Raw genomic sequence first — 20,470 nt, forward strand, 5'->3', positions numbered from 1 at the left:
CATGGGGGTGGGAGGTGGAAGGGGACAGTATCTACATCTCACAGGGGGTCTGTGAGGTATCAATGGATCATGGATCAAGGAAGGACGAAGTGTGAAGAGACGCAGTGACTTGTTTCCGAATGCAGGAGCACACACAGGTTAAGGAAACCATGCTATCACATGCCATGGCCTTTCACAGTGCACGTCAAAACAGGGTCTCTGAACAATCATAATACACAACAGTGTGTGGAGATGGCCATGGCCTTGGGAGATCAGTGTGGCAGAGGACTTACAGCAGGGACAGCTGTACAAGAGTTCATGGAGAAGGGAAGTTTCAGGAGAGGTAACTGGTATATGTGGCTTCAGCTGTTGTGTCAACACCATGCAGCTTAAGACCCCCAAACAGCCGTCTGCTACTTCCTGCTGTGTAACATCAAGTGACCTAGTAACTTTGCTGAGCCTTTCTCATCTATACAGTAGGGCTAGCACCATCTCCTGGAACGAGCTGCAGATTCCGTAAGGTAACACCTGGAAGTGCCTGGGCCCAGGAAACACTTCAGTGTCTCTCCCCTGCCAAGCACCACTGGATTCTGACAGGCAACAACAGAGGGATGACAGTCCACTGTGGGGATGAGAGGAAGGGAATGTACAGCAGGAGAAACAAACAGCATGTTCAGAGCACAAGCAAACCAGTGCCTGGAGGGTGGATCCACACAGGGCACGAAGGGCAAAGACTCAAAACCTGGGCTTGACATCACGATGGTGATAAAGTTAATACAATTAACATATTCTAACCACCGACCCACAGAAGCTGCACAACATGGAAGATTAGGGAATCTTTGCTGAATTTTCTGGGTCTCAAATGCTCATGAAAGGTACAAAACTAAGTACTCACTGGTCTTTCATTAATACCAAGTATAATGAGGCCCAACTCAGACAAACGTCCCAAATAAGACTAACTTTTAGTCATTGAGGCACTTAGATCAACAGGCAGGAGGCTCAGAAGCCTGCCCTCTTACTCACGCCCTCGGGCAGTGCCCTGCAGCCTCCGGCAGGCTTGGGAACTGGGAAGGACTGCATTGTCCCTCCCTGCCCCAGTCTCATTCTAGCAGTTTGAGCAAGCCTTGGTGGAGAGTAGCTTAGCTGAAGATTACTTCATTCATGGAAGTAAAACCAGGCCCACCAGGACCACCAACCAGCCCCCAAACTGCTACAAAGAAGGTCTTCATACTTGGGATTCTTCTCCCCTGTGTGGGGTTGGTTGAGAGCTCTGGGCTTGGATGGTGATGCTGATAAGGCCTGCCGGGAGGAATTGAGGTCTGGGCTGGGCTCAGAACTCTGGCTGTCCTCCTCCAACACCAATCTGCTTATTGTCATGCGATTGTTCCTGGGCTGTCGTTCTGAGCCTCCCTCACCCTCAGCAGGAGCTGAGCTTTCATTTTCATCTTTCCTGGGTCTCTTGTTTTTGTGGGTCGGTGATGATGGGGATGCTAGGTTAGGAAGTACCAGATCTTTCTGGTCCAGTTTTGCAAAAGCCGCTTCTGAGTCTTGTGCAGTAGACAGAGCTTTGAAAGCTGCCTTCACTGTCCTGAGTCCGATGGTGGTTGGAGGGTTCCGAGGCTGTCTGCAAATAAAGCACACGCAGGATACTCAGTCTCCCAAAAGTAGAAACACACCTAAGTAGGCAGGACTTTTGTGAAATATAAGGCTTCAAACAGGACTCTTCAAGACGGTCCATCAAAATAAGACAAGCCAATACAAAAAACATGGGGGGAAGACAGGCTGCTTTCGTTCAACAGCTCTTGTTTATAAAACCCTTCACTCACTGAACACAAATCTAAGTGGTATCAAGTTTAAGTTCCAAACAAGAGAACCTTACAGGAACCAAGGCCACCCTAGTCTGTGCCCTGTCAGCCCTTTTAGTCTCTATGATCAAAGCAATGTTTTCCATCCCGTAAGAGCTCTGGGCAGCACCTGGCAACCTCACATCTAGCTGGGCAGCCAACTGACAGCACTACAGACTCACTGTGAATCTCTACTTCCTGCCATCCCAGCCCAGACCTCCTGTGAGATGAGCAGCTAGTGGGCTACATCCACAGCATGTTTAGAGTCAGTGTCTTGAGAAAGCAGTGTGCCATGGGCCTGGGAGCAATGTGACTAGGTTTTACAAAAACTTCATCGATCCCTGGGAACAACTAGAGAGTTTACGGTAACATCTGTCAGGAAAGGGCAAACCGGCAGCCTGAAGGCCAGCCTCCCCAGACTGGTCATGACATGTCATGCTGTCTAACACATGCAAAGTTGTATTTTAAAACCAACATCCAACATGCAGGGGTTGGAGATTTGGCTCAGTGGTAGAGCGCTTGCCTAGCAAGCGCAAGGCCCTGGGTTCGGTCCCCAGCTCCGGAAAAAAAAAAAAAAAACCAACATGGAGAAGTTGGGAAATCTAGCTCAATGGTTAAGAATGCTTGGTGCTCTTGCAGAGGAGCAGAGGCCCAAATTCAGTTCCCAACCCTACATTAGGTGGCTTGTCATCAGCTGGATAAACCCAGCTACAGCTACTCCAAATCCCTTTCCTGGATTCCATAGGAACCCATAGCCACCATGCACAATTAAAATAAAAAAAAAAAAATAAAATAAAAAAATGTCTAAAACTTGAGAAATCTAACCATAAAGAAAAGGAAGTATCACACACAAAATCTGAACACACTGTGGAATGCTTACACTCTTTATAAAGTAGCAACTGAAAAACAGAAAGCCTTATCTCTCCTTGCTAGTGTCCTGCTTTGGAATATCTTATTTTAGGACCCATTTGGCCCTCTGTATTTCTTTTTTTTTTTTTTTTTTGGTTCTTTTTTTCGGAGCTGGGGACCGAACCCAGGGTCTTGCGCTTCCTAGGCAAGCGCTCTACTACTGAGCTAAATCCCCAACCCCGGCCCTCTGTATTTCAAACCAGTGTGCTATGATTTAAATATGGTTTCAGTGAGTCACATGTTGACATTTAACTCCTGGTTTGAAGATAGGTCCCCAGCAAGTACTAGGATTAGAAAAGGACATCAGGATAGAGCCCCCTAGACTAACTACTTAAGACCAGGGAGACCGACAGAGAGACACACACACTCCTCCCTCACCAGCACTTGGCATGCTAACAAGAAGGGCATCACTACATATGGACCCTCGAGCCTCTAGAATTACTATATAAAAATGTTCCAGGGCTGGAGAGATGGCTCACCCACTAAAGGTTAGGCTGACAACCAAAAATATAAAAACGTACCCCCCACCCACTTTAGGAATTCGGTGGCTTTCATGTTACAAGGAGATTTGGACTTGTCTTCCTTCCTTTCCTTTGATATCTGCAACCAGTTCTTTTCATTTGATTTTGAGACAGGGTCTCACTACACATAGCTTAGACTGGCCTCTTAACTTAGAGTCTCTTGCCCCAGTACTGGAATTAAAGCTATGTGCCACCAGAGGCAGGTAGATCCGAGTTCGAGGCCAGCTTGGTCTAGAGTGAGTTCCAGGAGAGCCAGAACAACACAGAGAAACCCTGTCTTGAATGCACCCTCCCTCCATTAACCCCTTTCCCCCCAACAAAGCTATGTGCCACCATGCCCAGCTCTGACTCATTTACCTGAACACTGCTACATGAATGAATTAAAGTATCATCTATCCAGCCAGGGGCTTGGCTCCAACTGAAGACCTAACACATGGAGGCTGAAGGAGTATTGCTGAGTTCCTGGCCAGCCCGGGTTGCAAAGTCAGAAGGGGTGGGGATGGGGCTGATCCACAAGTTACAGGTGAGGCAGAGCGGTAAAAACAGAACCTTTGGGGGCTGGAGAGATGGCTCAGTGGTTAGGAGCCACGACTACTCTTCCAGAGGTCCTGAGTTCAATTCCCAGCAACCACATGGTGGCTCACAACCATCTGTAAAGAGATCCAATGGGCTCTTCTGGTGTGTCTGAAGACAGCTACAGTGTACTTATATATAATAAATAAATATTTAAAAACAAAACAAAACAAACAAACTTTTAAACAGAACCTTTGGAGGAGTGCCAATTGGGATCTTCCCAGACCCCAGGCAGCTACTCTCATTCTCCTAAGCCATGTTCTCTGCCTCTCAACCCGTGGTATGCCAATAACCTGGTAACATCAGCAAAATGTCTCCCCGACAATCACAAAGGACATGCTCACCGTGGAGGCTCTCTGAGTGGTTTCTCCACTGGCTCTGTGTGCTTTTCCTCCTTCATTGTACTTGAAGCAGCTGATTCTGATCTCAAAGCTTTTTTAGCCATCTAGGAAAGGAAGGGCGTCATCAGAAAGAGGAAGCCACAAAAGTTCACTCAGCATCTGCTTCTTCCACCAAGATCATACTCAACACATAAGCAACACATTTACAAATCAACCCAGGCACTGGCTGGAGGACACAGACAGGAACAGCATGATGGGGGCACCCTTAGACTTCTCTTCCTCATCTTGAAACAGAGCAGCAGAACCATCATGGCACCCTCCACAGACGGCTGCACTGCACCTTTGTCCTTCCTACCTCGGTCCCATCAGTTCCTCGTTTTCAAGTCTCTTTTGGAGTCAAATAAATACAAAAGTTAAATTTCTTCATCTTCTGTTTTTTCCTGGAGCTGAGGACTGAATCCAGGGCCTTGCGCTTGCTAGGCAAGTGCTCTACCACTGAGCTAAACCCCAACCCCTCCCCTACTTCTTAAAAAATATTTATTTTCACATATATGTGCATGTGCTTGCATGAGTTCATGTGTACCCACATGCTCACAAAGGCCAGACCCTAACATGAGTCCTCTGTAAGAGCAGTAAATGCTCTTAAACCCTGAGCCATTTCTCCAGGTACCTCCTGCTTTGTTTTGTTTTCTGATTTTTGAGGCAGGGTCTCAGCCTACAGTTCTGGATGGCCCAGTACTCAAAAGATAGACCAGGATGGCCCTGGACTTGCTGTGACTTTCCTGCTTGTTCCCCAGGTGCTGGTATTATAGAATGTGCCACACGACGCCTGGCCTAAACAGATTTTTAAAATGTAGGACAACTTATAGATCAGAATAACTTTGTGTATTTAATTTTTATTGACTGTATCCCCACTATATGTTGTCTGACCAACAGTATTTGAAAATCATTACCAACACTGCACAGGAAGCTCTAGGCAGGACATTCTTGTCCTGACTATTAATCTGTCTTTCTGCTAAGTATTAGACTGTCCCATTCACTACAGCTCTATCCTCTGGTGAGCAGAACACCCCCCGGTGCCCCAAAGGCAAAGGAATGCTTTGGTTTAGGTGGCACCTAGATACTTCCTGCAAGCTATCCCAGCTACCTGCTTTACAAGTGATCTGAGACTTGTCAAACAGCTGATAGGATCTATCATTGACACCAGTATAAAGGGCTTGAGATCCACCATCACAACAGGCAACTTTAACATTATCACAGTCAATCCTGGTTCCCTACTTCACTCTCTTTTTGGGGTGCTGAGGATCAGACACAGACTTTCATGGAACTGGTCCTGTACAGCACAGTGGCGTACTTCACCATGCAATCTCTTGAGTTCAACTAAAGACTGTCATCCTAAGGGAGTACAGCACAGTGGCCCACACCTTTAATCCTAGCACTCAAGGGGCACTATCACAAAGATAGGTGGATGTACGTGTGTTCAAGGGCGGCCTGGGTTACCAAGTTTTCTAGGCCAGCCAGGGGTACATGGGTAAGGCAAGAGTTACTCTCGCTGCAGCTAAGAGTGCTGGATGCCCCTGTAGAGGACCCAAATTTGATTTTTAGCACCCACATGGAGGCTTATAACAGTATCTCCAGCAGTCCCAGGGCATCTGACACCTTCTGGCCTCTACGAGCATCACACAAATGTAGTGCTCAGGCATCTGTACAAGCAAAACGCAAAATTAAAAAAAAAAAAAAAAAGATCCGCTCTGTCCAGCTTGTGCCCTCACAGACCAACTCCCATCACTGCACTCAAGCCTCTGCTGCCGCGGGAACCACGTGGATTATAAGAGCGTGCACTACTGTAAAGATTTGGTCACACGTAAAAGAATATACAGCAGGGGTTGGGGATTTAGCTCAGTGGTAGAGCGCTTGCCTAGCAAACGCAAGGCCCTGGGTTCGGTCCCCAGCTCCGAAAAATAGAAAAAAAAGAAAAGAAAAAAAAAAAGAATATACAGAGCAGGTTAGAGAAACCAGCCTAAGTTCCACCCGCCGTGGGCAGGAGGTCATCGTAGGCACTGCACAGGCATGCAGTCACTCTCTTCACTTTTACATTTCCACTTCCACCCACGCTCCAGGACCCAAACATGGCTATGGGAACTGAGGAGAGGCCAAGGCACACCGTGAGGAGGTAGGGCTCCGTGTCATCCAGGTGGCTCTCCAGGAAGCGCAACATCTTCTGCTGGAAGATCTCGTAGGAAAAGTTCTGGATAACAGGGTGAGCCAAGTTCTTTTCCCGGATAATGTTCAGGAGATCAGTTCTTACTTTCTACATGGAAGATTGACATTTGCATCAGGAGAAAGGAAGAGAACAGTAAACACCAGGGCTGAGCTGAGACAGCACACAGCAGCAGAACGTCTGTAAAGCTGCCCCACTACTCAGAGGACGGCTGACTAGCCCTGGTTCAGCCACACCGGGTCAAAGTGATAAGAGAAGAGCAGCTTCATTCTCTGTTCACAGAAACCCCTTGCTACAATACTGAGAGAACGACGTCTAAGTGTAGAGGCTGTGTCCTGTGGGCAGATGGAAGCCATGACGGGTTTATGTGCACACACAGCAGACTTGCCTGTAGATGGTTTCTCTGAAAGGGTCAGAGTAATGGCCTCTGAGAGTAGCAATGGGTGAAGGCCAGACAAGGGAAGCTTCATTCAGCTCTTTCCTCACTCTGGCTTTCTTACAACTTAGGTTTTATTATTACAATTTAACTGCATGTGTGTGGGTCCGTGTGTGCATCTGTGTGTGTGCGCGCATGGGTCAGAGGGTCCCAGGCTTGGCTTTGCACACCGTTACCCGATTTTACAACCCTGAGAACACCTTTTGAATTTTGTACTACACAGTTAATCTTCAAACATCAAAGGGCTTTGCCAAGCATGGTGGTACCAGAGAGGTAAGAGTCTGTTAGTTTGAGGTAGCCTGGTCTACTTACTTCAATAATAGCCACAGCTACATAGAGAAGCCTCACTTCAAAACAACAAAAGGGACAGAGTGGGTTGTGCATGTGTTTGGTGCCAGGATTCACACCTAGACATGTTAGACAAATGCCCTACCCTTGAGCAATATTCCACAGCCTAAAATTTAAATTTATAAAATAATCCAAGTTGTGGGAAGGGAACCCAACTGAGGATATAGCTCAAAATGAATCCACCCTTTTGACAGGAAATGGAGATAATAAATCCTTCCCAAAGAAGCCTTCCAAGCCTACAGGGCTAGCATTTATATAGACAGGGCTGGAAGTCTCATACTTTTTGTTGACTATCTGGTATCAATTACTTAAATGTTCTATCACAAAGCCAACGGAACAAGCAAAATAAGTAGCTTGAAAAAAACTAAATTTTGAGAAGCCAGTCTCAGATACTGAAGCTACAGTCAGAGTTACCTTAAATATAAGAAAAAAGATGTGAAACATGTTCCAACAGTCTAACTATGTGACTTAAGCTAGCCTTGAACTAGCTATAGCCCAAGGCAGTCCCCAGACTTGCAGTCCTCTTGCCTCTCTGAGCGACAGAAGAGGAAGGAGAGAAGTCAGGTGGAGCTAGACACTCAGAGACTGCCCAAGCAAACAGGCCAACGGCCTCATACCATGCAGATGTCTCTCTGTGTGTTTACTATTAAAACCTCAAGCAGGACCCCCCAATAGCCCCATAAGCAAAAGCTCTGAGAGGTTAGGATCAACCAAGATGTTGGGTATTTAAAAGGTAAATACTTAGATGTGGGTTTTTTTTTTCCCCCTTGAGACAAAGTCACACGCTGTAGTTTTCTGGCTGGCCTGGAACACACTATGGACATCAGGCTGGCCTTGCACCTCCATCTACCTCCCCAAGTGCTGGAGTTAATGGTGTCTCTTACCACATTTGTGATAGTGACATTCTTAACAAAGAACCCTTTCCACTCCTGCTTCACAAAAACCAGTGAGAGGAACTAAGTCACAGGAATAAAAATATGTCAAATTTACCTGAGTTGTGGGGTCCTTGGACATGTATTTTTTCAAAATTTTTGAAGCCTTTTCAAATTCTTTGTTTTTGATACAAATAATGACAGCCTATAAAAGGGAGAAAAATGTAAAAGTTCTGTAACGACAATTGTCATTAGAATATCAAATACCAAAACATACTCTACCAAAACCCTTAACCTTATAACTTCCTATGACTGTTTTTACACTGAATCAAATTTCTGTTATTTAAAAGCCAACATTACTGTTCAAGCACTATGAGGAATCATATGTGTAGTTTTTGTTTGTTTTTAATGCCTGAGAGCAAATCTAGATCCCCTGGTCTCCAGACACTTAGCCAAGCTGAGCCAGATTGCCTAAGGAAAGAAAACAGACAGGAGTTATAGCAGAGTCTGGAAATTTCAGGTCTGCAGAACAATTGATTCCAATCTTTTTTGGGAACAAGAGCTTTGAAGCGGGGTGGGGCTCAGCGAGAGAACCTAATGTGGGGATCCTAGTATTCTGCTAGTTCTCTCTATCCAGAAAGAGGCTGAGGCCTAGTCTGTACAACAAGAAACAAGCCTTTTAGACCACAACTGCCATCTAGCTACTCTAGCTAGAGCATGTGGGGAATTACTGAGATCTGCAAACAGCTCACCCACAACAGAAAAGGAAAGCGACCAAGAGCCAGGTAGGAGTGGATGCTCCCATCGGAAGAACAGAGACCCTGAGAGAACACATCACATATGGAAAGGCAGCGGTGAGTGGACACCTGAGAGGACACTTTCACATATAAGTACAGCCATCCAGGGCAGATTCTGATGCCCATCAATAAGCAGGCACGACCATAAACTCTTTGAAGAAGCAAAATTAACCATCTTCGGATGACCATGTTTATGTACATATCATTTCAGCATAAATACTATTATACCTACTTTCTTAACACAGCTTTTATTTTTTATAAACCACAACAGTTCTATTAGGTTTAACTGCATTTAACTTGTACACAGAAAAACTCTTTAGGACATATGGCATGAAATGTTAACACACATCTATATCTGCAAGAATCCAAATGTCCAGGGGTTGGGGATTTAGCTCAGTGGTAGAGCGCTTGCCTAGGAAGCGCAAGGCCCTGGGTTCGGTCCCCAGCTCCGGAAAAAAAAAAAAAAAAAAAAAAAAAAGAATCCAAATGTCCACTTTCTAAACTCTTTTTTTTAAAAGATTTATTTATTCATTTATTATATATAAGTACACTGTATTATATATAAGTACAGCTGTCTTCAGATACACCAGAAGAGGGCATCGGATCTCTTTACAGATGGTTATGAGCCACCATGTGGTTGCTGGGAATTGAACTCAGGACCTCTGGAAGAGTAGTCGGGTGCTCTTAACCGCTGAGCCATCTCTCCAGCCCCACTTTCTTTTTTTTTTTTTTTTTCTTTTTTTTTTCGGAGCTGGGGACCGAACCCAGGGCCTTGAGCTTACTAGGCAAGCGCTCTTCCACTGAGCCAAATCCCCAACCCCAGCCCCACTTTCTAAACTCTTCTTGTTGCTATTTTGTGTCTTTATTAAAAGCATAAAGTGGCACTATTTCTTGCTTTTTTTAAAGTAGGGTATCATCACATACCCTCAAGTCCCAGCCTCCCAAGAGCTGAGACTACAGACACTCGCCAGCAGGCTGTGCTCTGGCACCAGCTGTATTAAGGGTGCTTCTTTACTCTGCACAATGCGAGTCCACTGAGCTCTGGGCTGCCAGGGTTCCATTTTCTTGCTGTCGAGGACTACTGTATTGTTTGGAATATATTATAGTTTATTCATTTATCCACTCAAGAACATCTGGTAGGTCACAGTTTTTGGTCGTTATGAACAGAGATGATAAAACAGGTTTTGTGTGAACAACTCTTCAACTGTGCCATAAATATGCAGGAGTAGGATTCTTGGAGCACACTTGTTCAACAGGGTGAGTGGCAGCCAAACCTATGGTAGGGAACAGATGTACTACTTAGCATTTCTATCAGCAATGTGCAACTGTTTCAGTTATCCAAATCCTCCCTAACATCTGTTAATGCCCCGCAGGGGTTCACAGCTCCTGGAGGTACTACTATCCCAGGCTGATGCACGGAGGGGACAGAGCAAGCTCCTAGCCTATCACTGAGCAACAAAAATCCATTTAACATAATGTCCTTGGATGGAGGAGAAAGTGTTGGATACTAACTGTTAAGAACAGATACTTGAGGGGGCTGGAGAGATGGCTCAGAGGTTAAGAGCACTGACTCCTCTTTCAGAGGTCCTGAGTTCAAATCCCAGCAACCACATGGTGGCTCACAACCATCTGTAATGAGACCCGATGCCCTTTTCTGGTGTGTCTGAAGACAGCTACAGTGTGCTTAATAAATAAAAAAAAAAAAAAAAAAAAGAACAGATACTTGAGCCAGGTGGTGGTGGTGTGCACCATTAATCCCAGCACTAAGTAGACAGAAGCAGGTGGATCTCAGAGTTCTAGGCTAGCCTAGATTACAGAGTGAGTTCTAGACAGCCAGAGCTATAAGAGAAACCCTGATTTGAAAAACCCAACACCCCACTTCACTCCCAAGAGAAAAGAAAAATAGACTTTAGAGGCCGGAAAGAAGGTTCAATAGTTAAGAGTGCTTGCTACTTTTGAGGACCAGCGGTCAAGTCCCAACACCCATGCCAGGAAGCTCACTGCCTATAATACAAACTCTAGGAGGTCAAAGTGCCTTTCTGGCTTTTTTGAGTACCTGACACACAGTACATACTCACACATTTCATTCCATTCATTAATTCATACAGGTTTTTTGCATTTTTTTTAAAAAAAGATTTATTTATACAAGTACACTGTCACTTTCTTCAGACACACCAAAAGAGGGCAACAGATCCTGTTACAGATGGTTGTGAGCCACCATGTGGTTGCTGGGAATTGAACTCAGGACCTTTAAGAATAGCAACTGCTCATGAGCACTGAGCCTCCTTTCCAGCCCCCACAGAGTAAAACAACCAAAGCATGTATTGGCCATTTAGGAAGTGAAAGGAGGAGGATTGGTAGTTCCAGGGCCATCTTTCAGCTACTTATCAGTTAAACAAAGAGCCTAAGCTATAGAATATCCTATAGGGAAACAAGATAATATAGTTTCACTATTTAAAATCACAGGGCTAGAAGATATCTCTACTGTTAAGAACATTTGCTGGGGGTTGGGGATTTAGCTCAGTGGTAGAGCGCTTGCTTAGCAAGCACAAGGCCCTGGGTTCGGTCCCCAGCTCCGAAAAAAAGAAAAAAAAGAAAAGAAAAGAAAAAAAAAAAAAAAAAAGAACATGTGCTGATCTTGCAGAGAACCCAGGTTCAATCTCAGCACCCCCATGGCAGCTCACAACCATCTATAACTCCAGTTCGAGGGGATTTGACACCCTCACACAGACATGTGCAATCAAAACACCAATGCATGCATACACACACACACACACACACACACACACACACACACACACACACACACACACACACAAATTCATTCACTCACATAAAAACCCCTAAACTTAAAAACCTGACCAAACTCTCCCAAGTGGATGTTATTAGCCAGGCATGGTAGTATATGGCTTGAATCACAGCAAGTGGATCTCTGGGTTCAAAGCCTATCTAGTAAGTTCCAGGCTAAGGCCTCAATAGTCTCAAAAATAAAAACAGAAACAAACACTTTGGCTCAGTGTAATAATAATAGCTCACACTCAAAACCTCAGTGCCTGGGCTATCAGGGAAAAGGGAGGTACCTAGATTTAGACACACATATATAGTTCTTTATATATCATAGTTGTTGTCAGATATGACTTGCAAATATTTTCTTCCAGTTGTTTATTCTTCTAATATAGTATTTAGCTCAGAACAAAAGTGGGTTTTTTGTTTGTTTCTCAAGACAAGGTTTCTCTGTATAGCCCTGGACATCCTAGAACTTGCTCTGTAGCCTAGGCTGGCCTTGAACTCAGAGATCTGCCTGCCTTTGCCTCTGGAGTGCTGGGATTAAAGGCATGCACCACCATGCCCAGCTAGAACAAACTTTTTTTTTTCCAGAGCTGGGGACCGAACCCAGGGCCTTGTGCTTGCTAGGCAAGCGCTCTACCACTGAGCTAAATCCCCAACCCCTAGAATAAACATTTTTTGTCATGTATCAATTTGTCCTCTTGAAGATTCTTTTTAAAAGCTTGCTTGCTTGCTTGCTTATTTATTTATTTTTAGTCATGTGTATGAAAAGGGCATAGGATCTCAGTTATAGATGGTTGTGAATAGCCATGTGAATTTAGCCAAACCAAGGTCTTCTGCAAGAACAAGTGCTTCTAACTACACCATCTCTCCAGCAAACCCCCACCCAAATTCTTTTTGTCCAAGTAAGACTCCCTTGTAATGTATTAGATCCTTAAACTCCTAGTCTTCCAGCCTCCATTCCTAAGTGCAACACTGAAACACCAAACATGCAACACTGAACTGAACTTGATGTGCTAGCTAAAACGACCTTCTTTTATGCTTTCTTCAAGTGATTCATGGTTTGAAGTTGGGCGTGGTGACGAATACCTTTATCTTAGCACTTCAGAGGCAGAGGCAGAGGCAGTGGCAGTGGCAGTGGCAGAGGCAGAGGCAGAGGCAGAGGCAGGCATTTGAGGCCAGACTTCATAGGGAGGTCCATGAAAGCCAAGGTTACAAGGTTACCCAGTCTCAAAAAAAAGCAAAAACCACTAACAACAAAAGTTTCATGGTTTTAAAGTTTACAATTTCTTTGTGATCTATTTTGAATTATTTTTTGCTATGAAATATGTTTATGGTTATGATTCATTTATGCATACCGACACCCCATTGTTTCAACAGCAACTGCTAAAGATTGCCCTTTTTCATTTAATATTTTAGTTATTGAAATGCCATTACATTGTCAAAGATCCATCTGTCATATATGTGGCAAGGGCTTCTGGCTCTCCTGCATGCACTCTCTAGTTGTGGTTTGCCCTGAAGTTATCTGTATTTTGATGCTGATTCCACTGCCCCAAGGACAGCGGCCTAGTCTTGTACTCAGGACTCAAGTGACTTCACCAGAAACTTCTCCCCATTGAATTTGTAAAATACAGGTGAGGGCAGGTACATGATAGAAGGATGCCTGTCATTGGAGGAGAAGGAAGGATGGGCAGGAGAAAAGTTGGAAGGAAGAGGAGGAGACTGGGAGAGGAGGGAGAGGGGGAGAGAGAGGAGGGGAGAGGAGAAGGGAGAGGAGAGAGGGAGAGGAAGGGAAAGGGGAGGGAGAGAGAGGAAGAGAGGGAGGGAGGAAGGGAAGGGAAGGGAGAGAGGGAGGGAGGGAGGGAGAGAAGCCGTGGGAGGACATGGAGGCTGATGTTAAGATTCTGCTCTGTGTATTTACAGGTTGTTATCAATGTTCCTAAGGGATGGATGGTACTGGGCTTTGTATGTTTAAGTGGGCAATTATATCTTACCAATTGGGTCAAAGGTTATTGTGTTGTGTGCTCCTTTATGTGACGGTTTGTGTGTAGTGAAGTGTGTGGTGGCAAGAGACACTGGGCCACCAAGGAGTTGGGATGTGTTTTCGCCAAGATAACTAGCAGACTATCTTGGGACACTGCGGTGCTGGACCTAGCGGGATAAAAGAACCAATACCTTTTTTTATTTATTATATTTTTACAACAACACTCTCTAGCACTTACCTACACCCAGCCCTGGAGTCTCCTTACTCAACTCATCCCTATCTGTATCTTTTGTGCTGGTTACTTTAGTTCATTTGTCTTTTCTTATATGTAACAGCGGCTGATGAGATTGTAATATGAACTGGATTAATGAAAGAGAACACAATCTTAGGGACACTAAATCTTCCAACAGCCAAGTGTGTGGTGCTTGCCTTTAATCTCAGCATTCAGAGAAAGAGGCAGGCGGGTCTCGAGTTCCAGCCAGCCAGTCAGTAACAGCCACATAGGGAGACCCTGTCTGCAACCCCTAAGCACGGGCAAGCACACGCGCACGCACGCACATGCACACACGCATGCACACACGCACGCACACACACACACACACACACACACACACACACACCCTGTGCTTTGCCGATTTGTTCAGCACAGCTGCTGCCGAACAGGAGTGAAAGGATTTTCCTTCCATTATCTCAATCCATGGGAAGGTTCCAGAGGCCAGAAAGAGAAGGTCTTTTGAAACTCTTTCTGTTCATACCTGGAGTACACATCCAGGTGTCCAGGCTGCCTAACTGGAGTCCATTCTAGATAGCGCAAGAAAATGGTAACTACTCCACACTAGTCTTGGCACAGTCTTAACTTCTGATCTTCTTCTCCTACCTCACTATTTACATCTGCATCCTCAGCAGCTGTTCCCACTGTGTAAGGAGAGACAGCCTCTGTGCTTTACTCCCCAGAACTGGAACACAGGCCACCCATAATTTCATTTGTGAGGCAGGACAGGAAATGTGAATACTTTCAAATCCGAAGTTCATGCTGCAAGCTTGACTTTGTGTTAATTTCCCATAGCTGTCAGAAAAATAATCTAATTCCTTCTCTCTTGTATTTATTAAGATTCTTAGATGGTAGCCTTATGAATGGTCTCCAATTAATTTAGACACATAGGACATTACAAGCAGACTTTCAAAAACAGGTAAGGTAGATTTATAATGGGAAGAAATGCCAAACAACTAATGCTAACCAAAATAAACAGCAGCAGCAAAAAAACAGCAGCTGGGGAGAGCGGGGCCACACCACCCAGCACTGGGGACAGTGGGGCTCATCACCCAGCACTGGGAGGGAAGCAGAGGTATGCGGGTCTCTAGTTGAGGTCAGCCTGGTCTACAGAGGATTTTCTCTTCCCTGCCCTCTTTTCCACTTTACTTCTTTTTTAGAAGACAGAGTCTCCTTATACCCTGGCACTCACCATGCAGACTAGGCTAGCCTGTGGAACTCATGTTTGATCGCTGGGATTAGAGGTCTGAGTGCCTTCATGGGACAACTGTTTTGACAGCTTCTCAGACACTGATGCTCATCTATGACTTCCGACTTTTCCTTGGGTGTTGGCATTGGGGGTTCATGCGGACATGGCAGCAAAGCGATCTGCTGTGGAACTATACCATGGCCCTTAGTTTGAAATAATCTTTATTTAGTGTGTGTGTACATGGATGTGTACCAGCGAATGGTGCTTATGTGGAGGTCAGGACAACATGTTCTAGTTGTTTCTCTCCTTCCTCCAGGTTGCACTAGGCTGGGTGTAAGGTGTAAGTTCTGGCTGTCAGGCGTGGTATGACAGCAGGTGTCCTCACCTGCTGAGCCAGCTCTCTCTTTTTAGATAGGATCTCACTAAGTTTACCATGCTGACCTTGAACTTGCCCCAGCCTCCTAAAGAGCTAGGATTTACAGGCCACTCATTTACAGTCTTGCTCTTACACCAAACTTTACAAAGCAGATTCCCATTTAAAAAAAAGAGCTTTATTTTACTCCCATTACTCTCAGGCTGGCCCGGCCCACAGAGACAGCCAGGGCTACACAGAGAAACCCTGTCTCAAACCCCAGCCCCCCAAATTATTTTATGTGTATGGGTGTCTTGCTTGCATTTATGTCTGTGCACCAGGTGTGTGCAGTGCCTGAGAAGGCCAGAGAGAGCGTCAGATGCCCTGCGACAGGAGCCAACGTGGGTTGTGAGGCACCTGTGGGTACTAGGATCCTTTGTACCACTCTTCCCTGACCAACAAGCAAACTTAGCCACACCCTCCACCCTATATAGTCTCATTAGGGAAAAGAGGCTGGCACCTGCCTCTGCCACACCAGTGCTGGAATTAAATAAGCTCACTAAGCAGACTCACTGGCTCAGTGGGTAAAAGAGTTTGCCATAAAAACTGAAGACCTCAGTTCAATCCCTACCCTATGTAAAGGTAGGAGAGAACAGACTTCACAAAGTAGTCCTCTGATCATCGTAGATATCATGCACATGTACACAGACATACTTATTAATAAAAAACTTTTTAAAAAGGAACTGGCCATTTAATATAACTTGAGAGTGTATTCTGAGCGAGCCTCAGAGACCTCCAGGAATCAGAACGTGAATTGAGAAGTTCTAACTTAGTTTACTTGGTTAAAAGTTTTCTTTTTGAATTACCCACAATCTTTCTTCCACCTTACTGTGGCAGGGTTACTCAATCAAACCTAGAACTCTAGATACAGCTGGCCTCCTCAGCTACCTGTCCTGGAGATCTTTTTTTTTTTTTTTTCTTTTTTCTTTTTTTCGGAGCTGGGGACCGAACCCAGGGCCTTGCGCTTGCTAGGCAAGTGCTCTACCGCTGAGCTAAATCCCCAACCCCTGTCCTGGAGATCTTATCTCCTCCTTCTGAGGGTGTGTTATAGCACCCCCATGCTCTCCCAGCATTGACACCAGGGATCTGAACTCCAGTCAGTGCTGAACCACTGAACCATACCCCAGACCCTATTTTAATACTTTATTTTTCAAGACAGGGTTTCTCTGTGTAGCCCTGGCTGTCCTGGAACTCACTCTGTAGACCAGGCTGGCCTCGAACTCAAGAGATCTGCCCATCTCTGCCTCCCAAGTGCCAGGATTAAAGGTGTTTGTCACTACCACCCAGCATATTTTAGTACATTTTAAAATAAATTATTGTGCCCACTGTGATAGTGAATGTCTTTAATTCTAGTACTTGGGAGGCCTAGATACCAGAGGCAGATCTCTGAGTTCTAGACTAGCCTGGTCTAAAAGCAAGTTCCATATCAGCCAAGGCTACATACATAGCGAGACTCTGTCTCAAAAACAAAATAATAAATTACTGTAACAATTTACAGAGCTTAAATGAACCTAGGCATCCCATAAGATTTTCTAAGATGCCCACTAAGAGACTCTAGGAACACTAAATGAGAAATTCAGAAATTTCAGAAATTTTTCAGAAAAAACACAAGGGTGACAAGGGTATCAAAGCAGAAGTGACCCCGGTTCTAAAGTAGTCCTCTGTGACCCTCACCTCCTGCACAATCCCATTGTAATACCGCACAGCTGTCTACAGTGTGACGCAGTTCCACGTGTACACTAACCTATAGCTGGTTGACAGTGAGTCCTGCTATTAGCCACATCAGATATGGATCAGATCTTTCAGACCCTAGCAGGATCTTACCACCTGAGGCTTGCTTACAACTCAAAATCTTCCCGCCTAAGCCTCCCGAGTACTGGGATTTCAAATAAGCATCAACAGTCCCAGCGCCAGCTGAGTCTAAAATGACTGTTATTTCTGTAGTGCTAAGGATTGAATCTAAGGTCTCTCCTACGTGAGGTACATAGAATACCACCAAGCCACAGCACTGCAAGTCTGGCTGACAGTTTAACTATAGCTTTAAGAAATCCCGAGCCAGAGCCCCTTAGGTGGGCCACTAGCTTCCTGGCCTTTGGCAACAAAAGGCTAATAGACACTGTTTCAAGAGAGTACTTTGCTATATTGAAGGGACAATTACAGTCAGGGCCAGGAGAGTAGCTTGGTTGTCTGCTACTGCTACAGCAGAATACCGTCATGAGCCTCAATGTGGGTGGTGGGAACAGAACCTGGGGTCTTTGAAGGAGCAGTCAGTGCTCTTCTTAACCACCAACTGAACCATCTCTCCAGCCCCAGGGAGTTTAGGTTTCACTGACAGACATTACAAACAAAAATTTAGAACAGGAACACAATAACTTAGCTGGTTGTGTGGTATAAGCCAGCACTGAGGAGGCCAAGTCAGGAGCACAGAGGCGGAGGCTACTCTGAATACAGTAAGACCCCATCTCACAACAAACTCCCAAATAAACAACAACAGAAAGAGACCCATGTGCTTAAGTAATAAAATTATAACATGTACATGCCTACAAGACTCCCCTACAAAACAGGCCAGATGACACACCTATAGTCCTCATTTCTACAAGGGTTGTACAAGTCACTATGACCAAGTAACACTTCCTCCATTCAGTACAGTCTGAGCTATGCTCAGGGTAGCCTGGGTTTCTACTCCATTGCTAAGGACTTTTCTGGCCTTTCCCCCTCAACACAACCTGTCTTACCCATACTAAAAACCTACAGTGGGGGCTGGAGAGATGGCTCAGCGGTTAAGAGCACCCGACTACTCTTCCAGAGGTCCTGAGTTCAATTCCCAGCAACCACATGGTGGCTCACAACCATCTGTAAAGAGATCCGATGCCCTCTTCTGGTGTATCTGAAGACAGCTACAGTGTACTTATATATAATAAATGAATAAATCTTTAAAAAAAAAAACCTATAGTGGATTATTCTTCCTCCTTGAACTGAATAACAATTATCCAAGCATGGTTTGGAACCAATAGTTCCTGCTCCAGATCCTTAACTGAACAGATATGTTTAGAAAACAAAAACAAAGTATCTATGTACCCTGTATAGAGCTAATGTCTTCTTGTGAAGCATTTACCTCTAAGACCTTGCCCTTTTCAGTTCTCTTCTGTTAGCCTTAACTTTTCTGCCACTCTTCCACTCCTAGCTATGCACATGCTCCCACACCCTCAGCCTGGATTACTAGAGAAGAACCCACAGCCACTTGGTTTGTTTAAAGAAGCCACCCGAACCCCAGAATTCCTGGACACTCCTCAACTTTGTTATTCTGGAGTACTTGTCTGTGCTACACCTCGTCCAGGGTTGACTGTCTCTAGTCTAGTGCAGGGAATAGTCCTTAAGTCCTCCTTTCAGCAGTCAAAGAACTCAGTCCCACATTTCCCCAGGCCCTAACCATTCCTTCTGGCTTATGACAGACAATGGTGACCAAACCCAGGACCAGAGATACTTGGGGGCCTCCTCGGTGCTCCTCAGTAGTACAATAACTTCCAAAACAGCAGTCTTCAATGTCAACCCACTTCCCAGTTTAATGTCACTCCTGCCAAGGCCACAAAGACAACCAAACTATACTCTCCATGCCTAGGGCACGTGTGAAGAGATGACGTTACTTGTGCACGCTCACGCTCTCTCTCTCCACTTGCTCTTCCCTCTACCCACACAGAAAAGATTCCACAATGAGTCCTCACAGATCCCTGATTTCTGTTAGAAAATAAATAAATAAAGAAAGAAAGAAAGAAAGAAAGAAAGTAAGTAGTAAATGTGTCTTACAGCCTCCTTCACCAGTCTCCTGCTGGATTCAACCATTGAGTCTGTCAGTGTGAACTCTGTTTTAATCATCTCCAGCACATTGATAGCTGACTCCAGGGGTGTGAGCTCGGCCTCCATATCAAAGGAACAGTCTAGGACAGAACACAGTTTCCACTTTAAGCTTTTTGCTGTGGAGTAGCAAATGTCCAAAAAGTGTGCACAGCTATCAATGAAAGCATGCAAACACCATAAGACCCACTTGTATAAAGAATCATGCAAGCCAGGCATCTAATCTCAGCACTCAGGAGGCAAAGGGCAGAGGCCGACCTGGTCTATACAGTGAGTTCGACAGCTAAGGCTATGTAGAAAGATTCTGTCATTTGAAAACAAATCAGAAAACCATCAGTGAATAATAATACAAAAGGACCATACAAACTCAGTAAAATTTGCATTTATTTAGTACTTGATATATGGTCCAAACTCAAATCAACATATTTCTTTTTTGTTTGTTTTCGAGACAGGGTTTCTCTGTGTAGCCTTGGCTGTCCTGGAACTCTCTCTGTAGGCCAGGCTGGCCACTACACTACATGGGCTTCAACGTATTTCAAGTGACTACCTTTCAATTCTTTTTGACGCAGCTCAATTATAACGTATACATTTGACTTCAAAATCCAGAATAGCACATCTTTCTCAGATACAAGTGGCCAACAATGAAGGCAGTTTGTTAAAGAGCTGCCAAATTCAACTTGTGTATGTGTGTGTGTGTGTGTGGGGTGTTTCACACTTTACTATGCAGAGGAAAAGGGAGAAAGGTATGTCCTTATTGATGTAACTTACTTCTAGCAACAAAAACGGGTGTACAATTAACAGGTGGGAGAAAATAAAATAACAACAACAACAACAACAAAAACACATAAAACCAGCCAAGGAACTTTAACTGGAGAAAAGTAGAATTAGAGAATTCAACCACCTTTGAATGAAAAAGCCCTCCGCGGTGGAAACAGTAGCGCACTTTAACCCGGAATCTTTCAGTTCCGGATGTCAAGTTTGAAAATAACAAAACCCTACGTAAGTAAGCCCAGAAAAGAACACAAAGAATAGCCATACCTAAATTTTCTCCTTCTTCAATGCGCGATAGACACTGCATAACCCGCAGCAACCGGGACACCGTATGCTCCTTCCCCAAGGGCCTGACAAGCAACG

The 20,470-nt window shown here is 44.8% G+C and overlaps 1 protein-coding gene across 4 annotated transcripts in view; it reads right to left on the minus strand.

The window, feature by feature from the left end:
- Positions 1-20,470, minus strand: part of Terf2 (telomeric repeat binding factor 2) — a 28,536-nt gene that overhangs the window by 7,374 nt on the left and 692 nt on the right. For 2 of the 4 annotated variants that reach the window (XR_005496666.2, NM_001242355.1), the window contains exons 2-7: positions 20,375-20,470; positions 19,289-19,419; positions 8,163-8,249; positions 6,332-6,478; positions 4,171-4,271; positions 1,486-1,603 (exon numbers count right to left, since the gene is read on the minus strand). Coding sequence is in view for 3 of the 4 variants with exons in the window: in NM_001242355.1 (NP_001229284.1) it covers positions 1,486-1,603; positions 4,171-4,271; positions 6,332-6,478; positions 8,163-8,249; positions 19,289-19,419; positions 20,375-20,470 (680 nt within the window). In the remaining variant the exon portion in view is untranslated. Of the gene's footprint in view, positions 1-1,210; positions 1,604-4,170; positions 4,272-6,331; positions 6,479-8,162; positions 8,250-19,288; positions 19,420-20,374 lie in introns of all 4 variants that reach the window. The other 2 variants (NM_001108448.1, XM_039097857.2) reach the window with 2 other exon arrangements.

The sequence above is a fragment of the Rattus norvegicus genome, chromosome 19 (assembly GCF_036323735.1).
Source record: "Rattus norvegicus strain BN/NHsdMcwi chromosome 19, GRCr8, whole genome shotgun sequence".
Lineage (NCBI taxonomy): Eukaryota > Metazoa > Chordata > Mammalia > Rodentia > Muridae > Rattus > Rattus norvegicus.